Below are 25691 nucleotides of genomic sequence, written 5' to 3' on the forward strand. Positions count from 1 at the left end.
TCCCTAGGAGGGATACACCAGGTGTCGGTGAGTGCCAGGCACAGTCAGGAGAGCTGGGAGAGGCATGTCAGAGCGGACTGGGAGTGTGCAGTCTGAGATGGATGTAGTGCCAGCGGGAGAGACACTGATGTTACTGGCAGTGAAGTCGGGAGGGCTGTTGGGGACTGCAAAGGGCTGACTGGAATCAGTAGCCCAAAAAGGGGGCGGCTAGTATTTAAACTTTTGTTGCTACACTATAGGGGCCTGTGGTCCATGCCTGTAATAAGGTACTTTTGCTAAGGCCTGGCTGAAACCAGAGGTGGGCCTAACCATGTGCTAGCTGCACCTGAAGAACCATGCTGGTGGGAGAAGGAGAGATAGTCTGCAGCAAGAGTTGTGCAGGAGGAGAGTATCTAAATTTTCCCAAGCCATGCAAGAATCTTTTTTATGGGCATCCCATGAATTTCTTAACCCCATCCAAGTTCTAATCCCTCAATAAAATACAAAAACAAAGCTGATGGACTTGTTCATTGTCTTGGAGTGAATGATGGGCTGGGCAGGGTGACAGGTGGGCCACAATCACTTCACAGCCCCTACGAGGGTACTGCTACAGGAGTATGAACACAATTTAATATAGCATGTATTGGCAATTTTTAATTACAATGTGCTCTACAGTATTGTTTCTAACTTGCCAAGAAACTATGACCATTTTCTGAAAGTTGTCGTCTCCATGCTGCCGACATTACCTATTTCATTTGAAAATGAAGTGTATAATAAACCCTTTCATTGAGAATAGTTCATTCTAATAACCATGACAATTAGAGATCATATTTTTTCTCATTTGGTTTAGCCAGTGCTTTCATATTGCAGTTTGAAGTAGAAACAATGCAATGGTAAGCTCTCTTCTTTCTCTAAAAAAAAAAAAAAAAAAAAAAAGTTTTGATAAATTTTGAAAAAGATAACCAGAAGGTATTCTTTGGGATCGCATAGGAAACAAATTTGAATTCAGCAGATAATAACAACACACATCAAATTGTTTAACATATAAAGTAGTAACAAAAACAGCTTGTCCTGGTTCTGCATGGCTTAATTTGGTATGCAAAGTTCCAGCTAATACCTGATTGTCAGATAACAGCTTCTACTGCAAAAATCTAACCGTAATGACCGTAGCAGATTTCTAACCAGGGGACTCTTGACAATTCTAATACACCATGAATAATATCTAAAAAGCGAGCTGTACAGTAGTGTGAAGAGAGCCCTCGGCAATTATACTTAGACAGTAGTTTATCAGTTTTGTCAGCTTCAGCTTAACCAGTCTCATTATAAGCTCTCAATAAAGAAATAAGGAAAAACTATTGATAAAAAGTGGGTTATGATTCCAAGGAAAAGAACAATGTGATACAAAAACAGCAGTGTTTATCAAATACATTTCTTCTATCACAACCAAAAAGTGGATTTGTGGACCCCAGAGTCTTCTCCTTGGCATGGTGTTAATGCATTGTAGTGGAAAGCTGTGACATACAAATTACTATATATGCTGGAGACCACTTATTTACAGGTCACCCTTATCTGGTAAGGAGCTTGTGCACATTGTGTGGTGTGGGAGCACTGAAGTATTACTTGATTGAAGTGAATTGTTCACATCACAATATTCAGCATGGACTATTACCAATACTGGACTGGTTTCTAATGGAAGCACACAGTGTATTTGCACATAACTTTATTTGTATGTTTTTTTATTTTACATGTGTTAGGAGAAGTGATTTGATGTCACTTATATTGGTCACTATTTTTTTTATGTTCTTTTTTTTTTTTTTTTTTTTTTAATTATAAGGTTTTTAATGATCCCTTTATCCTTGTGGGGAACTGGGATGGAAAGTTAAAATAAACCCAAGCTTTTGAGTTGTCACCAAAAACATGAGTGTCCCCAAAAGGGACACCTATTCCAGTGACAAGTGCCTTAGAGAGGATTTTCTTACTTTAAAGATTAATTCCAGGCATGGTATATTAGTAACATTGGATGCCCCTGGTTGCTGGAAATCACTTAGACACCACTTACTTCCAGGTCCCATGGTAAGTGGCTGGCCTGATGCATTATGAACACAGAAGGTTGGCAGCTCAACACAGGTGCCCTTTTAGAGAATGCTTTGCATTTTTTTGAATGATTGCAAATAATTATTTTATTGGACAAAGTGGAGAGGCAGTGAATCACCACTTTCCTCAAGTAGTGCAAAACACCAAGTTTACTTTAACCACTTGTGGATGTAAACAGTGGATGCAAACCTGATTCATGACATTTTGAGCTGGGCACATATATCTGCAGTGTTTTACTTAACTCTCTTCAAAGCACTAAATCCAGTGGCTTTCTCCTGCTCCGTTCTTCTGTTATCAGCATGATAACTTCTGACAAGTTCTCCGACACGTGATAAAACCATCCTGAAATTTGTGTCAGGGAGGGTGCTAAAAATAGATTTGCAGAAAGCCGCTTTACGCACAGAACAGCTCTGAAAGTCTCTGCCTATCTGGAGGGGGGTGTGTGTCTTTCCTCCAATCAACTGTCTCCCAGTGTAATCCAAGTCTTCTCTCACAGTGCAGAATGAGGAAGTGAAAATTCTAACATGATGTGCACTTTCTAAACTGTATATAAAGCTTAAGACAGCAGATATACATGTAAAACTTATGCAGGGAGAATTTTGATCTATGTGCATCATCTGAGGTTGTTCACCTTACTGGATATATGTGAGGCTATCACAAGGAGGCAATAAGAGGAAGTACTGTGTAAGCACTAGAGCTTACTCCTCTCCCCCACGTGAGAGTACTTGGTGCTTGATTTGCTCATTACCAAGCACTAGTGCTGTCACATGGTAAGAAGAGTGAGTCACATTGTAGCTTTTACCTGGAAATACACCATGTGTTTCTTTGCTCCCATTTTCCAAACAGTATGGTGGAAAGCAAGGAAAGGTATGTGTTAGCAGCTGATGGGACCTCCATTAAACTGAAAGTGGTTGTAAACCTAAAAGGTTTTTTTTTTTTTTTTCCCCTTAATGCGTTCTTTGCATTAACATAAAATAACCTTTTTAATAGTGGCTCCCCCCAGTCCCCCCTTAAATAGTTACCTGGGTCTTCTCTTTATCTAGTGTTGTCCCATCTGCAGCAGCTCCCCTCTCACAGGCTTGGCTGAGAACAGCAGGAGCTATTGGCTCTTGCTGCTGTCAGTCAAGACATGTGAGGGGGGGCAGAGCAGAGCTGTGTGTAAATTGAGTGTGCACGAGTGCCCCCCCCAGCAAGCGGCTTGCTGTGGGGGCAGTCAGAAAAGAAGAGAAGCATGGGGCTGGGTCCCCAGGAGGGGTGGCTGAGGGTCGCTCTGTAAAAGCAGAGCAGGTAAGTATAATTTTTTTGTTTTTTTAATCGCTTGAAATTTCTGTAATGTTTCCAATGGGCAGAAAAGACTTAACTAATTTTACATTAAACAAAAAAAAAAAGCCTGAATTGGTTTTAAGTTGGAGTAAACCTTCGAGGCAAGGCAAAAGTCAGTTCTTAGTGAGTTTTTAACTATCAGCAACAGGAATTTCTGCAGGGCATAATAAAAACCCTTGCAAACCTAGCCATACATTATGTAGGTTTTATGACTATTTCTTCTTGGCTTTTTTCGCTTTTGTTTTTTCATTTTTAGAAGCACATTTCACCTATTGAAGAGGTTTTAAAATAATGTATCATTCTCTATTGCTCCCAGATAATTGGCAGGCATTAGTGACCACTTGGAGGAAATAAAAAACTGTGTTTATGTGTGTGTGTTTTTTAGTATCTAGCAATTATGTTCTACCTGCTGTTTTTTATGTTTATTCCTTAACCATTCTGTTTTTAAGATTCTTGCCTGCAAACTCCAGTTTCATTCCATAAGCTGTGGAGATTAGTTCATGCTGCTTTTTGACATGTGAAATTGAAAACCTATACCTTTTTCAGATTAATTTGAATGTGTCTACCCTCAAGATCCTTCAGGGCTTATTTCCACTTTAGTGATCCCTTGCAGTGCCTTAACACATGTGTTGACGTGCTTTGAGTTAAGCTGAACTCCAGGTAATAGCTAAACACAGATGAAATACATATATGAGAACTGTTTTGCTTGCCAAAGGGTTTGTATATCTGTCCATCCAGTCCTGAGATTTTGCTCTGGAACTCAGCACATTCCCATCTAGCAGGCCATAAGAACTGTTTTTGTGCCCTTTGGGAGACACCGATCTGTAGTAATTCTTAGACATTTGGGTTATACTGCCATCTGTATGAGGTTTGAACACTGGCAAACATTAAGGCAGCCCCTGCATTACGTCGCCTCTAACTGTTGTGACTCGTTTTTTTTTGTCCCTATTGTCCTAAGGTTGGTTGCCTTTGCTTTAGCTCTGCTTATAAAAACTCGAACTATAATTTTGCCTTCCTTTTTTTTCTGCATTTAAAGTGATTGTAAAGTCTTATTTTTTTTTTCCTATAAAAATAACACAGATGTTATACTTACCTGCTCTGTTGCAGTGGATTTGTACAGAGCAGCCCAGATCCTCTTCTTCTCGGGTCCCTCATCTGTGATCCTAGCCCCTCCCTCCTGTTCAGTGTCCCCACAGCAAGCACTTGCTATGGGGGCACCCGGCCAGAGTCACAGCTCTCTGTGTCTATTCAGACATGGAGCCAAGACCCGGCCCCGACCCCTCTCTCCCCTGATTGGCTGCCACTGCTGTGAAAGTCAGCTAGCCAATCAGGAGGGAGAATCTCAGACGGCTGAGAAACTCGTGGATATTGCTGGACAGAGAGGTACCTCAAGTAAGTGTTAGGGGGGCTGCTAAACAAAGAAGGCTTTTTATCTTAATGTGTAGAATGCATTAAGATAAAGAATAAACCTTCTGCCTTTTCAACCACTGATATTTTCTTCGGTAGCTTCAATCAAAATTTTCAGACTGCTGCTTGAACCTATCTTTACATAGCAGCTATCCGGATCAACATATCCTCACCAACAGCTTAGGAGGCTGTACCTGATTAGAGTTAGCCTAGAACGTGACAGTCAGGCTTTGAGCTCTGAATTGTCTTTTTCAGATCTCTGTATAATGTTTTTCTTTGGCCACAGAGGACTCTCCAGGTTCAGAACCATGGTACAGCCTCTGCTGTGATCCAGTCTCCGAAAATTCACACAGTCAGTAAGGCCCTCCCTTCTAAAAAAAAAGCTTGGCATTTAAAAGTCATATCTGGACCCTGCTAAACTGAAAGATGTGGGATTTGCAAGCAATTTGACCACAGGGGTCCATTGGAGCACTTTCCTGACCCCTGTGTAAATACTCTTTGCAATATTTGACTCTCATTAAGCCCTATTTCTCTCTGTGGGAATTTTGGACTTGATTGACTTAACCACCTGCCGCCCGCCGTTTTGTGAAATGATGAGCGCAAGGTGTCTCTCTGGGACGACATATGATGTCATCCCACTCTCGTTGCGGAGTGTGGCGATTGGGGGTGCTCTCTGTCCCTGGGACACGGCGCATCACCAATCTCGGTAAAGAGCCGATGACTCGGCTCTTTACCCATGTGATCAGCTGTGTCCAAATACAGCTGATCACATGTAAACAAGGAAATGCCGGTTATCAGGATTCCTCTCCTCACACTGACAGCGTGTGAGGAGAGGAGAGCCGATCAGCAGCATTTCCTCACAAGGCACTGATTATCAGTACCGCCCATCAGTTCCCAGCAGTGCTGCATATTAGTGCCTAGCAGTCCTGCATATTAGTGCCTCCTCATTAGCGCCCATCAGTGACAGCCTCATTAGTTGAGTGGGTGACAAGCTTTGCACAATCTATCAGGCAGCAATCGCAGCAAAACCACAAAGTGTTTGAGGTTCCAATAAAAATGAATGCCACTCAAACACAGGTGGTGCATTTTGCCACTATTGCAGTGTGATTTGGAATCACAGACAGAATTGGGGCTGTTCTGCCCGCAATTCTAAATTGTGATTCTAAATTGCCAGATGTCTAACTTAGTTTGGACATGCCTTATTTAGCCAACCTTCCTTCCCTTAAAGTCAGGGGTTAAGAGCGTTCAACTTAATTGGTCTTTTCGTTTGCAACACACCTAGTCTCTTTCCTTTCCTTGTGGATTGGATATCCTGGGCCTCTGACTCTACCCTAGTAATCATTTGTTTAAATTTTTTTTTGACCATCCTAGCTGTTGATCTAAAATATGTTTTCCTGTTCAGGTAGTTGCTGTCCTACCTGTTTTTTTTTATAGTGCATTATTGGTTCTCCTCTACATTGTTGAGACTTCATCATTCTTTTAGGAAGCCATTTCACATTGGTTGTGATTACCTGTCCTAGCCTTGACACAGGTCCCACCACTTTTGTGTTATTTCCCCTATGCACTGCTAGCTCACAAACCTGGCCTATTATTAGGTAAACTTTCTCATTAACCAAAATAGCCAAATAGCGAATCAATACATCAGGCAAGCATCTTCAACCATGGAATGATTGATTGTTGGTTCTTTATTTGATCTATGCAGCTTCTCCAAGACTGCTGTTGACCTTTTTGAATTTGTGTGCACTGCTGTCTCTAGAGATGCTGTGAAAATTATATAAACTATAGGAAATGCAATAACCAAGAAGAAGGCTTAGGTTACTGCCATCACAAAAAATAAAAATTCTAAATCACAAAGTAGAAAATCTTTATTTTACCAAGGTGGCAATAAAGACACAAAGGCTTCCATTAAGACACTTAAAATTAGATTAAACAGACAAATGCCTCCACAGCCACATGAGGTTTCATATACTGTAAGTTTTATAGTTCATTAATTTTAAGAATCTTAGAAAACGTTTTTGTTTGATTTTCACAATTTTGTGAGTGAAACAAACCTGTTAATGAGAGTGATCACAGGAGAATTTGTTAATGAGAGAGATGACAGGAGAAGGGCCATATTTGTTCAAACTCCAGACAAACTTTAGTTTTGTTTGGACAGAGTTGGACAAATTTCCACCAATACAGCCATTGCACATACATACATCCAATATGCATTTATTAATCTTAGCTTTTCCAGTAAGGTACTTAAAAATAGTGTTTTTATATATACTGTTAATATATAATGTTTTTATATATATGTTATTATATAATATATAATGTTTTTATATATACTTTACTGGAAAGGCTAGGTAGAAAATTTGTTTTGGTTACATTCATGTGTAAGGGCCGCGTTTCACTGCAGTTAACGTGGTTATCTTTTAGTTATTACCATTTCTTACAGGCTGAGAGAGTGAATAGCTTTAATTACTAAATTTGCACACACTCTGGGTCTATTCTATGTGTTGACGCTTAGGGGGTTTTTAATCAATCAAGTTACCAACAAAATCACAATTGGTGCCAATCAGGCTGTCTCTCATTTAGGAAAGATTTTTGTATGCATTTGCAACCCTCTGCATGCTTTCCTGGACAGCCACCTGTGATAGATTTGGAAACCTCTAGATCATTGTACTTAAGACAATTTTTTTAATGTAAAGCACACTGGTGCTCAACATTTGGTGAGGGTGTTTTAATATTTGTACAGTGCTACTGCTGAGCAGCGGAGGGTAAATACAACATTGTATATAAATCAAGCCAGGAACATCATAGTAAATTTGCTACTTAGGAGGACTAGATATATACAATATATCTGCAATATGGCTTTAGCACAAAATATAGCGAGTGTTACATAAAATTTACTTTTTTGTAGAGTAGAGCCACTATAGAATCTCTGCCGTTTTTTTTATTGCTTTTTGGAATCCTCATTGGTGAGATTCTACTCCTCAATCCAGGTTTTTTTTTTTTTTTTTTTTTTTTTAATTAAATCTTTTTTTTTTTTTTTTCCGTACATACAGAAAGTGAAGAATATCATAGATCAATGAACACTATACCTAAGATAAAAATACACAAACATAATGCTTCCTAATACAGGTGTACAAGATGAGGGCAATTTGCTTCCTTAGGACAGGGAGAAGCAACTGTGTATCTAGCCTAATACACAAAAACAACTAACCTCCTCCCCTGCCCAGTGCACCCCAGCTGAGGGGCCAGTCTGCGGTAGCTCGTTAACCCACCAGTATATGGGAGGCAAACCGTACCAAAGGAAGAAGAGGGAGAGGAAGAACTATCAAAAGCAGAAAAGAAAATAGTAGGGATCCAGAGGTAGGATGGCCTCGAGAAATGACCCCCCAAGAGCCTAAGGAAAACCAGTAAAAGCTAACAACTGCTATGTCTTATAGTCAAACCGCAGCCTCCAAAAATTCTAGAAAAATGCATTCAGTAGAGCATATAAGAGCAATCGTCACCATGACATATCATTGCAATACCTGTATACGTCAGAGGTGCTAAAACCAATCACAATGTCCATATCTTATAGTATTTTTGGTAAGTTTTAGAACACTAATGCCTCCATTCAGCTGCATGATTTATCTGTTGTCTCCCCAGCCATTTTCTAATGATAGGAACCACTGCTGTCTTCCAGTGAAGCAGTATGAGACTCTTACTCACATTCAGGAGATGGGGTATTAAAGAGCATTTATTAGAAACTATAGACAACGGTGTGTCATGAAAAAGTATTGGAAAGGAATCACGCACTAGCTGACATTGGGTGGCTGTACCAATCAAATTCTGCAATGGCTCCCCGGATCATTTTGACCACTTACTAGGTATACATGAACGTGCCAGTCTGCCCACTGCCTCTCCAACACAAGGCCGGCACATCCTTGTATATGCAGGACAGTTCATCTGAAACCCTATACCAATGTGCTAAAAATTTACCTAATCGTATATGTTCATTTTTATATTTTAAAAGCGAGGATATCAGAGATCTGCGGTTTCAGGGCTATGTTTTGATTTTTTTTTTTTTTGGTTTTTGATAAACTTTATGAATAGTTAGAGATGTGTATTAAGCACATGTCACAATCTTTTGGCTGTTGAGAAATTGCCAGTGCAAGGATCACTAAATATATGCAGTGAAATTTTTCGCTTGCATGCACCTTGCCTTCCCCAGCTAGATAACAGGATCACAAGTATGACATGGGCCTAAATGTGTATGTTTGGAAAATTATACCCTGTATTATGGGTAGGTGTTGGTATATAACCATAAATATTTAATGCATTAGATGTATAGACATGATCCAGCCATAATTATGCGTATCTTGTGAGCCAAAGTTTAGGCATTTGTTAAAGCATATGTAAATTCCAGTGGAAATTTGAATATATGTCAGCGTACAAGTCTTTAGATGTGGTGTCTGCATTCGTTTTCATTTTAGAGGCTAACATTTTCAAGAAGTGCAGAAAATACCTGTTGATCTTGACAGAAACACAGTGGCCTTGTCACTGCCTGTGAGCTACTAGGGGTGTTGAAAATAATCATAGAATTGATGAATCGCTATGCAGCCTTGTATGATTCTGCATCGATGCAGAGAACGGCTGCACTGCGATCCTACAAATGACATCATACCGGCGCACACTGCCTCTCTTTGGACAGCCCTGCAAGTATACTCCAATGTGAAAAAAAAATCACTGCCAGGCCCTTTTAATGGATCCTTCCTACACGGTCAGTGTCATTGTAAACCGATGCCTCTAAAATACTTTTATTAGCTCCGTTCTTTCATGGCTGGTCAGGTGACCCCAGCAGGCCGCTCTCCTCCGATCTCAAGCTACAGCCTGAGGAGAAGTGGGAGGAGGAGTGGCGGGGATCACATGACTGGCCATGAAAAAATGAAGCTAATAAGGTATTTAGAAGTATAAAATGGTTAGAAATGGCGCTGTTCTGGGGTACAGTATCACATGTCCCTGTATAACTTTCAAGAAATCCCAAATGTAATATCTCAGAATTAAGACCAAAAAGCAGAAACAAAACCAAGGACAAGATATTTAGTGTGAACCAAATATGTGCAAATGTGTACACAATCTAGTATGCTTCTGTTTAAATAGCTTTCAGTGTGGCTCATAAGGCCAAATACAAAAGAATAATAACATAGGTATGTAAACCACAGTGCATTTGCTTGAAATATATAAGAAGCATATATAAAAAAGAAATTACGTCTTAGTGACGAAGCGCTTAGAGCAGAGCTACCGGCGGCTTTGCATCACTTCCGGTTTCAAGCCGTGGCACGCAAGCCGGCTTCCTGCATTTTAAAGCTCTATATTACTGCATTACATGTGAGTACGTTTCCACCTTTATACAATAGATTTTACTTTTTAAAATTTATTGTATAAATATGCTTGTACTTCAACACTAGCACACTCGAGGGTGCTATAGTAATTGTGAGAAAGGAGGAAGTATGGGATGAGATCAGATTGAAAAAGTTGACTGAAGAGGACTCAAAGCTACCCAGAAAGTGCCTTCATGCTTTGAGGATAGACCTATTAGCGCTGCAAATAATTACTTGATTTGTTTAAGGTGGATCATCCTGATCCTGACTTCACTACCTAGTGACCCACTGACTTAGAGCAAGTATACAAAATAGATTTTTCAGACTTCATTGACTGCATGCTGGCTCCAGATCAGTGACTCGCTAGACAATAAGGAAGCGGGATCGGGTTGATAGCCCTGGAGTTTGCATTTTCAAAAAAACAACCTAATATGGAGGCTTTCATATTTATATTTTTGTATGGCTCACTTAAGACCTACATCTTGTAAAGTGTATAAAATTCAGATAGTCAGGCCATTAAAAATATATTTTTTTTAATATTTCAGTATTTGTTAGAGACTGTAGTATTAGTACCCTTGCTTTTTGTGTCTCAAAAAAATCTTCAGTGAGATTCCTGCGCTTCCATATGAGTCGCAAATCTGCTGTGGCCATTAGATTCTTATTGTAGAATTTTTCAATATACAATGATACCTCGGTTCACTAACTTAATTTTGTGAAACGACTGGTCGCGAACCAAATTGGTCGCAAACTGAGGCAAATTTTCTCATAGGGTTCAATGTAATGAACTTTTTTTTTTTTGTTTTGTTTTTGAACCACGAAAATATGAAACAAAGTACAGTACAGTATAAAGAGAGAACACTATCCTTGCTTGAGATGACTTCTGGTGTGGAGGAAGGTGGGAGGGAGGCAGTTATTGTTCAGAGGGAGAGTCCCCCTCCATAAGGACATTGGGGAGATCTCCTTCAGGGGTTTCCTCTCTTCTCTGTCTCTAAGCCGCAGTTTTGTCCAATGTCACTTTTCTTTTCCTGCGCTGCATAACCCTCCGGAAATGAGAGACCACGTTATCGTTCATCAGATTTAATATTCTGTTCGCTAGTTATGTTGGGGTGGTGCTTCTCAAAGTCAGGACACTCATTCCATTTTTCAATAATAGATTTTATGGTATCACTGCTAACCTCCTCCCTGTCTTACTCAGTGGAATGCTCCTCAATAAGCGCCTTCTGCTCCTCACTGTGGAGTTCAGAAAGTTATTCTGTGGTCAGCTCCTCCTTATGTTCAACAAGCGCCTCTGTCTGCACCATCGACGTCCAGACCCATACTGTTGCCCATGGACACAATCTCCTCCACTACCTCTGCATCAGACCTTTCAAAGTCACGTTCAGTGACACATTCTGGCCACAGTTTCCTCCAGGCTGAGTTTAAGGTTTGATGAATGACATCTTCCCAGACTTTGTCAATGAGGTTAATGCAGTGGAGAACATTGAAATATTTCTTCCAGAATTTCTTCAGACTCAAGGACTCTCTTCAGTGACATTAAAAAACCCAAGTGAAGAGCGCCTTTGTGTACAGCTTCTTGAAGTTGCAGATCACTTGCTGGTCCAAGGGCTGCAGAAGAGGTGTCATGTTGGGGGGGGGGGGGAGGAACTTGATCTTTATGAAGTCATACCCAGCGTCCATATCATCCACCAAGGCTGGAGGGTGTGCCGGGGCATTGTCCATTAGAAGAAGGCACCTTTCAGGCAGTTGGTTGTCAGAAAGATATTTTCTTATGGTGGGTGCGAACACCTCGTGCAGCCATTTCATGAACAATTGCCTTGTGACCCAAGCTTTCACATTGTCCCTTCACATGACAGGCAGCCTGGCCTTGTTTACATTCTGTTCCCTGAATGCACAAGGGGTCTGAGAATGGTACACCAGTAGTGGCTAAATCTTCAGATCGGTGCTTGCGTTCGCACACAGCAAAAGGGTCAATCTGTTCTTCGTGGGCTTGTGCCTTTTCCTCCTGCATGATATAGGTTCTGTTTTGACATCTTTTTCCAGAAGAGCCCTGTTTCATCACAGTTGAACACTTTAAGGAGAAAGCTAAAAAGTTCCAAAGAGATAGGTTCTTTCCAGCTTAAGCAGCGCTCACAAAACAAAACAAAAAAACAAAACAAAAACATAAATAAAGTTAAAAAAAATGAATATGAGCAACCAGCACTCTAAAAATATAAAAATTATGACACAGTAGGTGTTGAGTAATTTCTCATGAGACAGTTTATATCATTGCAGAAATGTTCCACCGTCACCACACCTTGTGATTCCACTACCTATAGGAATTGCACTCACCAGACTCCTAATTATCAATCGCCTTAGTGAATCAATCCAGCTTTATCTCAGCAAATAAGGGACGTCAGCGTGCGATTTCAGTAACAATCAAATCGGCAGAGATATGGCGTCCTGATCCTGAACATTCCAGACTGAACACAACCGCAATCCTCTTATTCCACTCAAGCATATAGAAGGAAAAGGAATCCTCATAGTGTGAAACTGCAAACTTTTATTGTCCCAAAAACACCCGACCCTTAAGCTATTGCACTTACACAAAGATATATTTAAAACAGCATTCAGGTATAATATACACTGCTGGTGAAAGCAGTTCCGATAACCTCACCACCTCAGAATAAAAAGATTGTTTGTGGTGGTTCCCGGGAGAGACTCGGAACAAATCCCCAGTGCAGCAAGTCGTGTGATCTCCCCTATACTTTTGAACACTTGTTGAGTAACATATCCTTCTGTCTTCATGAATTCCAGAAATTCTTTCTTGTAGGCTTCTGCACTCGCCTTGACAGAACTGGAAGCCTCACCACGTCTTGTCACACTGTGGATGCCACTTCTCTTGTGGAATTTTTCAAACCACCCTCTTCTGGCTTTAATTTCTTCACGTGCTAGACTTGTAGAGGGTTGTTTTTGCAGTAAATCACTGTGCAATTTCTTGGCTTTTTCACAGATCATAGCTTCACTAATGCTATCGCCTGCCAGCTGTTTCTCATTCAACCACACTAACAAAAGTTTTTCCACCTTTTCCAGCACTTGCATCCTCTGCTTGGTTAACATCGTTACTCCTTTTGCCACATCGGCTCCTTTGATGGCAGCTTTCTTCTTCAAAATAGTCGAGATTGTCGACGTTGCCATCACCATGTCATGCTTTTCTATAATTTCCTTCTTCAGCTCAATGGTTATTTTCTTCACAACCTTATTCTTATGCTGCGTACACATGGCCGGACTTTCCAACGGGCTAAACTCCGTCTGCATTTCCAACGGAAAGATTTAGAACATGTTCTATATCTGAGTCCGTCGGAAATGCCGACAGAAAAAGTCAGATGGGGCATACAGACGGTCGGAATGCCCGACCGAAAGCTCCCATTGGACTTTTTCTGTCGGGAAGTCCGGCCGTGTGTTTGCGGCTTTACAATTTCTGCTCTGAACAGTCTTGTCACCTTCATTACCGCTTTTCACTTTCTTTTTACCACCATGCTTGCTCTGCACATTCTTGTCGCCTGCATTTCCGCTCTGCACATTCTTGTCGCCTGCATTTCCGCTCTGCACTTTCTTCTTACCACCATGCTTGCTCTAAAGAGTCTTGTCACCTTCATTACTGCTCTGCACTTCTTACCACCATGCTTGCTTTGAATTTTCTTTGGAGCCATACTGGATGTTCTTTACAGTACGTGATAAAAAGCACACAAAAAACTTTACAGTAAGTGTGCACAGGAGTGTACAGTATGTGCTTAAAAGCACACCAAAAAGCTTCTCAACACTGTTATGCCCGGTACACACGGTCGGACATTGATCGGACATTCCGACCACAAAATCCATGGATTTTTTCCGACGGATGTTGGCTCAAACTTGTCTTGCATACACATGGTCACACAAAGTTGTCAGAAAATCCGATCGTTCTGAACGCGGTGACCTAAAACACGTATGTCAGGACTATAAACGGGGCAGTAGCCAATAGCTTTCGTCTCTTAATTTATTCTGAGCATGCATGGCACTTTGTGCATCGGATTTGTGTACACACGATCGGAATTTCCAACAACAGATTTTGTTGTCGGAAAATTTTATAGCAAGCTCTCAAACTTTGTGTGTCAGAAATTCCAATGGAAAATGTGTGATGGAGCCTACACACGGTCGGAATTTCCGACAAAAAGGTCCTATCACACATTTTCCGTCGGAAAATCCGACCGTGTGTACAGGGCATAAGTGTCTTCACAGTACACCTTCAGTTTCTCTCTGAGTTTGCATACCAAAGCAAATTTTTGCGAACTCTTCTGTTCGTGAACCAAGTTGTTTATGAACAGAAATGTTTGTGAACAAAGGTATCACTGTATTTTAAGTTATTGGTAAATACAACAAGGTGCACCAGAACACACAAAGGTAGACAAAAACACCTCAAGCTTTAAGGTTGACAGGAAGTGGAACTATCAGAGATCCAAGTATTGGATTTTCCAAGAAGCCAGGTTTAGTCCCAGCCCACCAGCCTTTGACTTTAGGTGGGTGGACTGATCCTTTAACTGCATATTAGCTATGTCATCCATTGCCTTTTTAATCTGTATAGCTGTTAAGTAGTTCTTGTAAATGTACAAATCTGTAGACTTCTACCAAGCATGAAAATTTAGCATTTTTTAGACTTGTATTTTACCTTGTAAACCAGATAATGACATTGTGATGTAGAACAACAATAACAAATGGAGAAAGCCTAGAATCTAGCATGTCATGCTCCATTCTTGTTTGTTTTCTCTCTGCAAGGTTGCAGATTGTGACATTAAATTCATGTCTTTCAATTAATCATTCTGTAGCATTTAAGGTTTCCTGTCCTGATTTATTGTCTGTAGAGATGTAGAAGGAGGGAGTATGTACTGCAAAACAAAAGGCTGAGCAGAACTAATAACCAGTGTGGGACTGGTAATGTTTAATAATGCATATTTTAAGGCCCATGGGATTCCTATGTTCATGCATATATTGCTTTTGAAATCCATGAGATAATTCTGTACAGTGTTTCAGCAGTGTTTGATGCTTTCTTAGGGGGCATTGGTGTGTCTGGGTGCCCAGGCTAGAAGAAGTAGTTAAGGGGCAAAATATGAGTATGCCTTGTTCTGAAGCGATGTAGTTTAATAGTTCCTAGGGCAAAGGTAATATCAGTGTTTATCTGTGATCTAGTAAAATGTAAAATGTATTATGCAAATCTGTTAATCCATTTATTCGTGCTTGTAGTTTCATATTTCTGTTACATTTTTATCATGGTAAATAATATTCCCTTTAGGTTGACTTAATTGTAATGTATGCAGTAACCTGTAAGAGGTTTATTTCATAGGCTCACTAGACCTCTAATTGAAAACTTTCATGATTTATGAAACACGGTTGGGGGTGCTTTTTAAAAGTAATTGTAAATATAAAGTTCAAGACTGGAACAGATGTATGGCTTATTTGTGTACATCACATACTGGGTCCTTTCTAACATTTTGCACACATTCAAGCCCATTTATTAAGGCAGAGTACAGTTAGCCAGAGCAACCTATCAAGTTCACATTTTGTGTACAGACCCTGAGCACATCCTCAGTCTTTACTTAATGGAGCTGTAATTCAGGTGCCACCCAGGTGAGCTCAGGCTGACAGTCCCAGGCTTCCTGTCTGGCATTGTCTCTCTTCCTGTGCTCATCTGTGCGGATTCTGAAGGATCGCTTAATTTATCCATAAGCGGCAACACAAAACTGCTCATTTAAATGTTCCCTCCTTGTCTGTGCTATGTGTACACAATCATGTTACCTACTCCCGATGTGCACACCTGACCATCATACCTGTGTTCAGAGAGCAGTGGTCTGGAATGATTAACATAGAGTATAGGGGTCAGGAGTATGTGATTTGTAGAGGTCAGGTGTGTATAGCATACAAGGGTCAGGAGTGTGTAACATACTGTACTGGGTGCAGGGACCAGAATGTGTAACATATAGTGTGCAGGGGTCGGGAATGTGTCACGTATTGTGTACAATTAGTGCGTGAGTGTATAACATATAGTGTGCAGAGGTCAGAAGTGTATAACCTACAAGGTGCAGAGGTCAATAGTGTGTAAAATACAAGATGCAGGGATCAGAAGTATACAGTGGGGATGGAAAGTATTCAGACCCCCTTAAATTTTTCACTCTTTGTTGTATTGCAGCCATTTGCTAAAATCATTTAAGTTTATTTTTTTCCTCATTAATGTACACACAGCACCCCATATTGACAGAAAAACACAGAATTGTTGACATTTTTTGCAGATTTATTAAAAAAGAAAAACTGAAATATCACATGGTCCTAAGTATTCAGACCCTTTGCTGTGACACTCATATATTTAACTCAGGTGCTGTCCATTTCTTCTGATCATCCTTGAGATGGTTCTACACCTTCATTTGAGTCCAGCTTAGTTTGATTATACTGATTGGACTTGATTAGGAAAGCCACACACCTGTCTATATAAGACCTTACAGCTCACAGTTCATGTCAGTGCAAATGAGAATCATGAGGTCAAAGGAACTGCCTGAAGAGCTCAGAGACAGAATTGTGGCAAGGCACAGATCTGGCCAAGGTTACAAAAAAAATTCTGCTGCACTTAAGGTACCTATGAGCACAGTGGCCCCCATAATCCTTAAATGGAAGACGTTTGGGACGACCAGAACCCTTCCTAGAGCTGGCTGTCCAGCCAAACTGTGCTATTGGGGGGGGGGGGGGGGGAAGAGCCTTGGTGAGAGAGGTAAAGAAGAACCCAAAGATCACTGTGGCTGAGCTCCAGAGATGCAGTCGGGAGATGGGAGAAAGTTGTAGAAAGTCAACCATCACTGCAGCCCTCCACCAGTCGGGGCTTTAAGGCAGAGTGGCCCGACAGAAGCCTCTCCTCAGTGCAAGACACATGGAAGCCCGCATGGAGTTTGCTAAAAAAAAAAAAACACCTGAAGGACTCCAAGATGGTGAGAAATAAGGTTCTCTGGTCTGATGAGACCAAGATAGAACTTTTTAGCCTTAATTCTAAGCGGTATGTGTGGAGAAAAACAGGCACTGCTCATCACCTGTCCAATACAGTCCCAACAGTGTAGCATGGTGGTGGCAGCATCATGCTGTGGGGGTGTTTTTCAGCATCAGGGACAGGACGACTGCAATCGAGGTAAAGATGAATGCGGCCAAGTACAGGCATATCCTGGACGAAAACCTTCTCCAGAGTGCTCAGGACCTCAGACTGGCCCGAAAGTTTACCTTCCAACAAGACAATAACCCTAAGCACACAGCTAATATAACGAAAGAGTGGCTTCACAACAACTCTGTGACTGTTCTTGAATGGCCCAGGCAGAGCCCTGACTTAAACCCAATTGAGCATCTCTGGAGAGACCTAAAAATGGCTGTCCACCAACGTTTACCATCCAACCTGACAGAACTGGAGAGGATCTGCAAGGAGGAATGGCAGAGGATCCCCAAATCCAGATGTGGAAAACTTGTTGCATTTTTCCCAAAAAGACTCATGGCTGTATTAGATCAAAAGGATGCTTCTACTAAATACTGAGCAAAGGGTCTGAATACTTAGGACCATGTGATATTTCAGTTTTTCTTTTTAAATAAATGTGCAAAAATGTCAACAATTCTGTGTTTTTCTGTCAATATGGGGTGCTGTGTGTACATTTAATGAGGAAAAAAATTAACTTAAATGATTTTAGCAAATGGCTGCAATATAACAAAGAGCGAAAAATTTAAGGGGGGCTGAATACTTTCCGTCCCCACTGTATATATCGTACAGAGTGCAGGGTCGTAAGTGTGTAATATACAGTATGCAGGGGTCACAAGTGTGTAACATACGATGTGTAGGGGTCAGAAGTTTGCCAAGTAATATTTGCAGGCGTGTTTAATGTACAGAGGGCAGGGGTCAGAAGTATGCATTGTACAAAGTACAGTGGTCAGGAGTATATAACATACAGTGGGCAAGCAGAGGTCAGGAGTACATACACCTTAATACACAGCACTACATATTCATTCAACCCCATTATTCATAGAACAGCAATACCCCTAAGGCATTTTGACAAAAAACACACAAACCTGTGTACAGTACATAAATAAACACACACAATCACGTACATACATTCATACATACATACATACATACACATGTACATTCACACAGCCTCTTCATAAACCATGCATTCCTACTTGGCTAAATGTCTTTAAACATCACTATGTGCAGTGTAGGTTTACAGTACAGCACAGCATGGTAGAGATTGGGAGGTGGAGCAGATCAGGTCCCGAGAAGCTAAGTAGTTAGTCATCACTCCATTCTCTACACCAGTGTTTCTCAACTCCAGTCCTCAAAGCGCCCTAACAAGTCATGTTTTCAGGCTTGCCATTATTTTGCACAGGTGATTTGATCAGTTTCACCGCCTTAGTAAATACCACAGCCGTTTCATCTGAGGGAAATCCTGAAAACATGACCTGTTGGGGCGCCTTGAGGACTGGACTTGAGAAACACTGCTCTACACTGTTTATGCACTACTGGGGTGAGCTGTGGAGACTGCTTAGGGATACAATGATTGGTGAGGATGGCAGCTTCTCTTATATGATAAGGTTATGATCATACCTTTTTTATTTTTAGATGTGTTGAATGCATTTTACACTTGTTTGTCATCCCTATGCAATGTGAATTTTGCGGCAATTGTCTAAATCCGTACACCAAATATGTGGTCATTGGCATTAGTCTGGTTCAAATTACAGTGTATCAGCTAAATTACAGTTGCAGCAAACCATGAGAAAGTCTGGCCAGTTGAACTAGTTCCTGCCTAAGAGCGGACACCACAAGGGGTTTGCTACTCTGTTTAATAGCCCAGTAATCAGATCAAGCCTCACAGAAGGCTTTCACTTTTTTCCAGGAATTGCTGTTAAGCTATTGTTTTATGAGGAAAATAATTTTAAAATTGGACGCATAAAGCATATAAATTGCCTGGTTTTCAGCCATTCTGTTGTATACTGTATGGTTTTTCTCTGGCACAGCGTTTGTAGGAAAGTTACTTGCATTTATTACAATTGTTTAAATGTGGGGAAGAGCTCAGAGGTGATATTAGGGTGGAACTTATGAGTTCAATTAATGCAATCTACTTTGAAAAAGTGCAGGCTACTTCTTATGACAGAAGAGAATGTGTAAGTCTCTTCTGATATAAAGGCTTCTACCTTCCTGTCAGCACTTTTTTGCTGCAAAGAGACTACGCTTATGCGGAGACTAAGTAACTCCCGTGTGTGGCCATTTAGGAGGCCGAAGACTCCCAACATGAAAGAAGACTGGGAGAAGATGGGGTAGTGGGCAGCATGATGATGTTGACATTGCACCGCTAGAGAGGATTACTTTATTGGGTAAGTCTACCACATGCTGTGCATACTTACACATTGAAAACCACCTGGGGGCCCACAATTTTGAAATCGGACTGTTTTTACTTCTGCTCCTGTATGACAGTCTAAACCAGGGATGCCCAACCTTTTAAAGAGCGAGGGCCACTTAAGCGACTTGGTAACCGGTCGTGGGCCACAATTAGTGGAGCGGGTGGATGACAGGTCAGTGTCCACTCTACATATGCAGAGCAGACATGGACACAGCCCGCTCTACTCTACGAACCCTCCGTTCCAATCCACCCAGATGGAACGGGATAGATCCCCTTCTGTTTTTTTTTTAACGGATCGAATTGGAGGTAGGCGGGTGTAAACAGTCCGTTTACATCTGCCACTCCATAGAGAGTCCGATTGGGTCTGACTGATTGTGTAAAAGGGGCCTAAGACTGCTTTCATACTAATGTGCTGCGGTTCACCCACACCACGGGTGCAGCATAGTGCACCTGTGGCTTTCCTGCTGGTTAGCTTCACTTTGCCATAGACTTGTATTATATCTTGCAGGTGTGGTGCACTTTTAGAAAGCACACCGAACCCGCAGGTAATAACAGAAGTCTATGGCTCAGTGCAGGTAACCCGCAGGTGCACTGCGCTGCACCTGTGGATCAGTTTGAAAGCAGCCCAGTAACCACTGCAGCATAGACATCCATATATGCAATGTGATTTTAGTAATAAACTGACCTTTATTTCCATTCAGGAAGCATTGGCTTATGCGGCTCTACTATGCAGCTGCTTGCTTCCTCTACCGCCGGCTTCATTCACAACACTGATGCTCTGGGATGGAGGGTCGGCAACCTGCAATCTGGGCTTGCCAACCTGCCATCTTAGAGCAGTAGGTCACGGGCCACATCAGAAGGCTCTGCGGGCCACTGGTTGGGCACCCCTGGTCTATACAGGTCCTAAATCCAGTTACTATGTAATGCATGAGCCTCAAAAAGTAAACAAACTTCTTTATCTTGTCTGCGTTAACTCTTCCTTTATTTGCATTTTACATGCTGTCCCTCCCAGACACCGCAGATCACAGTGGGAGGGTTTCACTAACCGAGACAAAGCTGTCAATCCAGAAACCATTGGGCAGGACTAGGTGTGGTAATGTGATGATTGACAAGTTACAGGCTTGTGAACTAATAGTGACAATGATGATAGGCTTGTCCCCAGCAACATCCTCTCATCCTATGGCAGTGCGAGCAGCCACAGCCTACATGAGAGTGGAAACTCTGTTCTGAATTTAGGAGCAGCGCAGCTTTGTTGTGGACTTTACTGGCAAGATCAACAGTTATTTGTGGGATTAGCGCTAGAAACTAAGAAAAAAACCTGTACTTGCTGATGTATATATAAGCAGGGCAAAACGGGGGGGGGGCGCGCGCATCTTCCGAATTTTGCCCCGGGTGAAAGAATGTCTAGCATCGCCAAGGCAAATAATTAAGCACTACAAACTATATTATTTTTTTTCTAATAGGAGGCCATAGTTCTACTTTAATGTGTATTAAAGCCATTGTAGGAAGACTGATAAACTAAAACTGAAGGTTTGGCCATATTAAAGTTTTTAATGACATTGATGGAAGAAGATTCAGAAATGCGTAACAAGTAAATGTCTTAAAAATAAAGATGTGACAGTGTGGGGGGGAGGAATATATTCCAACACACATTGCACTTATCCCAGCAGAATAAATCCACCTCTCATCCAGTGTATTTTTTAATTGTTATTTTTTTGTAATTTCTTTTTTGGTAGGGCACTCCATTGCTGAACTGTCAGCTGCATTAGAGGCTTAGAGAATTGCATTTAGAATTTTCTATTTTATCATTTTCCAACCCTGATAAAGGGGGCCTTCTGGACCACCAAAATGCAATGATCGTTTTGATCAAATGCAACAATATGAATATTCTGGTATGACTCTCTCCTAATCAACTTCCTTTCTATGGCTTTGTATGAAGCAGAAGCATTGATTGGCGATTGCTTGAGAATACAGTTCATGCAATTGACCTAAAGTGATTAGTTGACTTTGGATCTGCTTTAAAGTGCAAGACATGGAGCAGGAATAAATGCATAGTTCATTAGAAAAGTCTCTGGTACATGCATTTAAAAACTGTTTTCTAAAATGAGGTTGCATGATCCCACTGTTCTGCTTCCCATTTTAAAGATGTACAGTGGGGAAAATAATTTTGATTCTCTGCAGATTTTGTAAGTTTACCCACTTACAAAGAAAGGAAGGGTCTATCATTTTTATCAAATGTGTATTTTAAATGATAGAGACAGAGAGTTTACTCAGTTCAGTGAGTAAAGAAGTATTTGATCCCAAACAAAACATGACTTTGTATTTGGTGGAGAAACCCTTGTTGGCAAGCACAGATGTAAGATGTTTCTTGTAGTTGGTTACCAGGTTTGCACATCTCAGGAGGGATGTTGGTCCACTCTTTACAGATCTTTTCTAAATCCTTAAAGTGGTTGTAAATGCAGAAATGTTTTTATCATAATGCATTAAGATAAAAAGCCTTCTGTGTTCAACAGCTCCCCTAATACTTACCTGAGTTCCATCTAGATCCAACAATGTTGCAGGAGTGTCTCGGCTGCCCAGGACTCCCTTCCTCATTGGCTGAGACAGCAGCGTGGTGCAATTGGCTCCAGCTGCTGTCAATCAAAGGCAATTAACCAATGAGGAGAGAAAGGGGCTGGGCCCAGCCGTGGCTCAGTGTCTGAATGGCTCGGCTCGGGTTCCTCCATAGCAGTCTGTTAGCTGTGGGGGCACTCAGTAGGCATGAGGGGCCAGAAGCGCAGAGGAGGGACCCGAGAAGAGGAGGATCTGGGCTGCTCTGCAAAATTGCTGCACAGAGCAGGTAAGTATAACGTGTTTGTTATTTTTAACTTAAAAAAATCAAGACTTTAGTATCACTTTAAGGTTTCTTGGCTGTTGCTTGGCTGTAACTTAAAATTTTAGCTCCCTCCATAAATTTTCTATAGGATTAAGGTCTGGAGACTGGCTAGGCCACTCCATGACCTTAATGTGCTTCTTCTTGAGCCATACCTTGCCTTGGTGGAATGTTTTGGGTCATTGTCATGCTGGAAGAACCATCCACGATCTTCAGTGTTTTGGTTGAGGGAAGAAAGTTCTCATCCAAGATTTTATAATACATGGCCCCATAATGCGGCAAAGTTGGCCTGTACCTTTAGCGGAGAAACTGCCCCAAAGCATTATGTTTCCACCTCCGTGCTTGACTGTAGGTATGATGTTCTTAGGGTCATAGTCAGCATTTTTTTTTCCTCCAAACACGGAGAGTAGAGGTAATACCAAAGAGCTCAATTTTGGTCTCATCTGACCACAGCACGTTCTCGCTAACCTTCTCTGAGTCTTTTAGATGTTCATTGACAAACTTCAGGACCTTCCGGGTGCTGCAGGATTTCAATTCATGGTGGTGTATTGTGTTATCAGTGGTTTGTTTGGTGACTGTGGTCCCAATTGCCTTGAGATCATTCATAAGCTCCTCCCGTGTAGTTCTGGGTTGATCCCTCACTTTTCTCATGATCATCCTTACCCCATGAGGTGAAATCTTGCATGGAGCTCCAGATCGAGGGCAAAATTAATTATTTTGTATTTCTTCCATTTGCGAATAATCGCACCAACAGTTGTCTCCTTCTCAACAAGCTTCTTGCTGACAGTCTTGTAGCTTATACCAACCTTGTGCAGGTCTACAATCTTGTCCCTGATGTCCTTTGACAGCTCTTTGGTCTTACCCATGACAGTGAGGTTTGAATGGAAGAAAGCGTTTCTGTGGACAGGTGTCTTTTATACAAATAACGAGTTGTGGTTAGGAGCACCTTACTAAATTGACAGAACGAATCTGTGTACCACATGAGGACTAACTGTAACCAGTCTGTGGGAGCCAGAATTATTGTTGATTGGTTGAGGATCAAATACTTATTTTACTCACTAAACTGCAATTCAATTTATATAATTTGTATCGTGTTTTTTCTGGATTTTTGGTTGATTTTCTGTCTCTATCATTTAAAATACACCTATGATAAAAATTATTGACCCTTCATTTCTTTGTAAGTGGGCAAACTAACAAAATCTGCAGGGGATCAAAATTCTTTTCCCCACTGTAGCCTAGAAAAATGGATGAGAGGGGAGAAGATGTGGTTTGCAAATAAAACAGGAGGAGTGACAAAAGGGGGGTTATATGTTGCCAGGCAGTTTCTGAGTGGGTGAAAGTGCCTGAGGATCACCCCCCCCCCCCCCCCATGCATAATCTTAGCCATGATGGTGGCACCAAAAGAGGAACAATCTTTGAAATTTTGCCAATCCGTTTAATTGACTTTCATGCTAATTCCTTCAATGACTTAAGCTTTCATCAATAATACTGCAACTGATCGCGTCTTGCGCTCTGTGCAGTCCTTGCAATAAAAAGTCAATTTGTAATATACGTTTACAACCATTTTCATGTTTACTGGTCTTTAATGGTATGATACATGTTTATGTATATATTTCTGAGAATAGTAATCTAGTTTTTCTTTTTTTTTTTTTCCTCTCTTCTGTGTCTGCATTTTTTTTCAGAGACTGTTTAGACAAAAAGCCTTAATAACAACTATCTGCTGTAGTTGATTTGGAAATTGTCTTGTGTACCCTAGAGACTGTGCTGGAATTTTCCCACACTGACACAATGGATTGTGATTCTGGCCCAAATAAAGACACTCAAGCAGAGCTTGCCGAGAGAGTTGCTGCCATTGAAGTGGATGAAGAAACCGAGGCATCGACTGTGCTGGATTCAGAAGACATGTATAGGCTGAAAAATAATGGAATGAGCTCTGAAACCAGTGAGGATGTATTTTTATCATCGCAGGACCAGAGGGACTTAAGCTGTTTCCAAAGAGCTGCATCTCGGCCTACACTTTCAAACAGAAAGTTCTCCCTTCAGGAAAGGCCTACAGGTGGCTGCCTTCCCTCTCAAAACCAGGCGTACGGGCCTTACGCAACAGGTCCTGCCTCCCACATATCGCCAAGAATTGTCCGAAGGCCAACAATTGAGTCAAATCGGGTTTCTATTTCTGACTCTGATGTAAGTACTAACTTTTGTCTAATGGTAGATTGCTACAGGGGAAATATTCGCTCACCGCACTTTTATTTTAGCTTTAATTTTTTAGTAATGCACAAGAAACGCTGTTCTTAATTGCATTTTTTCAGTAGTAACGTTTGTCTAATAATTGACTGCCACAGGGAAAGTATTTTATACATTTGCAGGAGTTTATTTTAGCATAATTTCTTAGTAATAATGCTTAAGCAACACTGTATTTAGAATTGCATATTTCAGTTTATGTGATTTCATCAGTATATGCAATACCTTGATTATTTATTTATTTCTAATGACCCATACACACGCTATTTTCCAAAAATAATTTACTGTATGTATCCAAGAGTGGCTTAGTTATATGAAAAGCAGATTTCCAGAACATGTGTTGGCTGGGCAGTTTTTCAAACAGACTCCAGCCCCTATCTACCAATAGATGGGGGCTGGAGTCAGTGTGAAAGACTGCACAGCCAACACATGCTCTGTAATTCTGATTTTCATATACATCTACATCACTTTGACAATGGCAGTGGATGTAAAATTGTAAAATAATGGAATTGTCTCATCTGGACTTTAATTTTTTGCTCAACCAGCCGGTTGAATAGAAAAAAAGAGCAGATTCTCCCATCCACAGAGCAGCACTAATCTTTCAGGAAAACCCAACAGGCTGGTTGTACACAAGTCAATACAACCAGCCAAGCCCATACATGTAATGAAATTTGTCCCGTCCCTGCTGAACCAGCTAAATTTAAGGCATGCTATATAGCACAGTGCTTTGCCATGTAATTTGTCCCTTTCAATGTTATACAATACCTGACTACATTTATCATGGCTGCTGATGCATGATAGCGTGATCTGATTCTGTACCTCCATCATCCAGCTTTTTCTCTCTTCTCAGTATCTCTGCATCCCCCCTCTCCCTCTCTCCCTGTCCTTTCCGTAGTCTATGTGTGAAGCCAATCTCCTCCCCTCCCCTCTCCTTTTGCCTTCAATGAGTAATGCTATTCCCTGGCAGCCGCTCCTCCCCATCCTCTACAATGCCAATGA

At 41.1% G+C, this 25691-nt stretch overlaps 1 protein-coding gene across 7 annotated transcripts in view; it reads left to right on the forward strand.

Moving 5' to 3' along the window:
* The window catches only part of CAMKK1 (calcium/calmodulin dependent protein kinase kinase 1), a 382369-nt gene that overhangs the window by 145212 nt on the left and 211466 nt on the right, over positions 1-25691 (forward strand). For 5 of the 7 annotated variants that reach the window (XM_073615054.1, XM_073615060.1, XM_073615055.1 and 2 more), the window contains one exon: positions 24134-24635. In XM_073615054.1, coding sequence (XP_073471155.1) covers positions 24240-24635 — 396 coding nt within the window. In that variant the 5' untranslated portion in view covers positions 24134-24239. The remainder of the gene's footprint in view (positions 1-24133; positions 24636-25691) is intronic. The other 2 variants (XM_073615058.1, XM_073615059.1) reach the window with 1 other exon arrangement.

The sequence above is a fragment of the Aquarana catesbeiana genome, linkage group LG02 (genome assembly GCF_042186555.1).
Source record: "Aquarana catesbeiana isolate 2022-GZ linkage group LG02, ASM4218655v1, whole genome shotgun sequence".
Classification (NCBI taxonomy): Eukaryota; Metazoa; Chordata; class Amphibia; order Anura; family Ranidae; genus Aquarana; species Aquarana catesbeiana.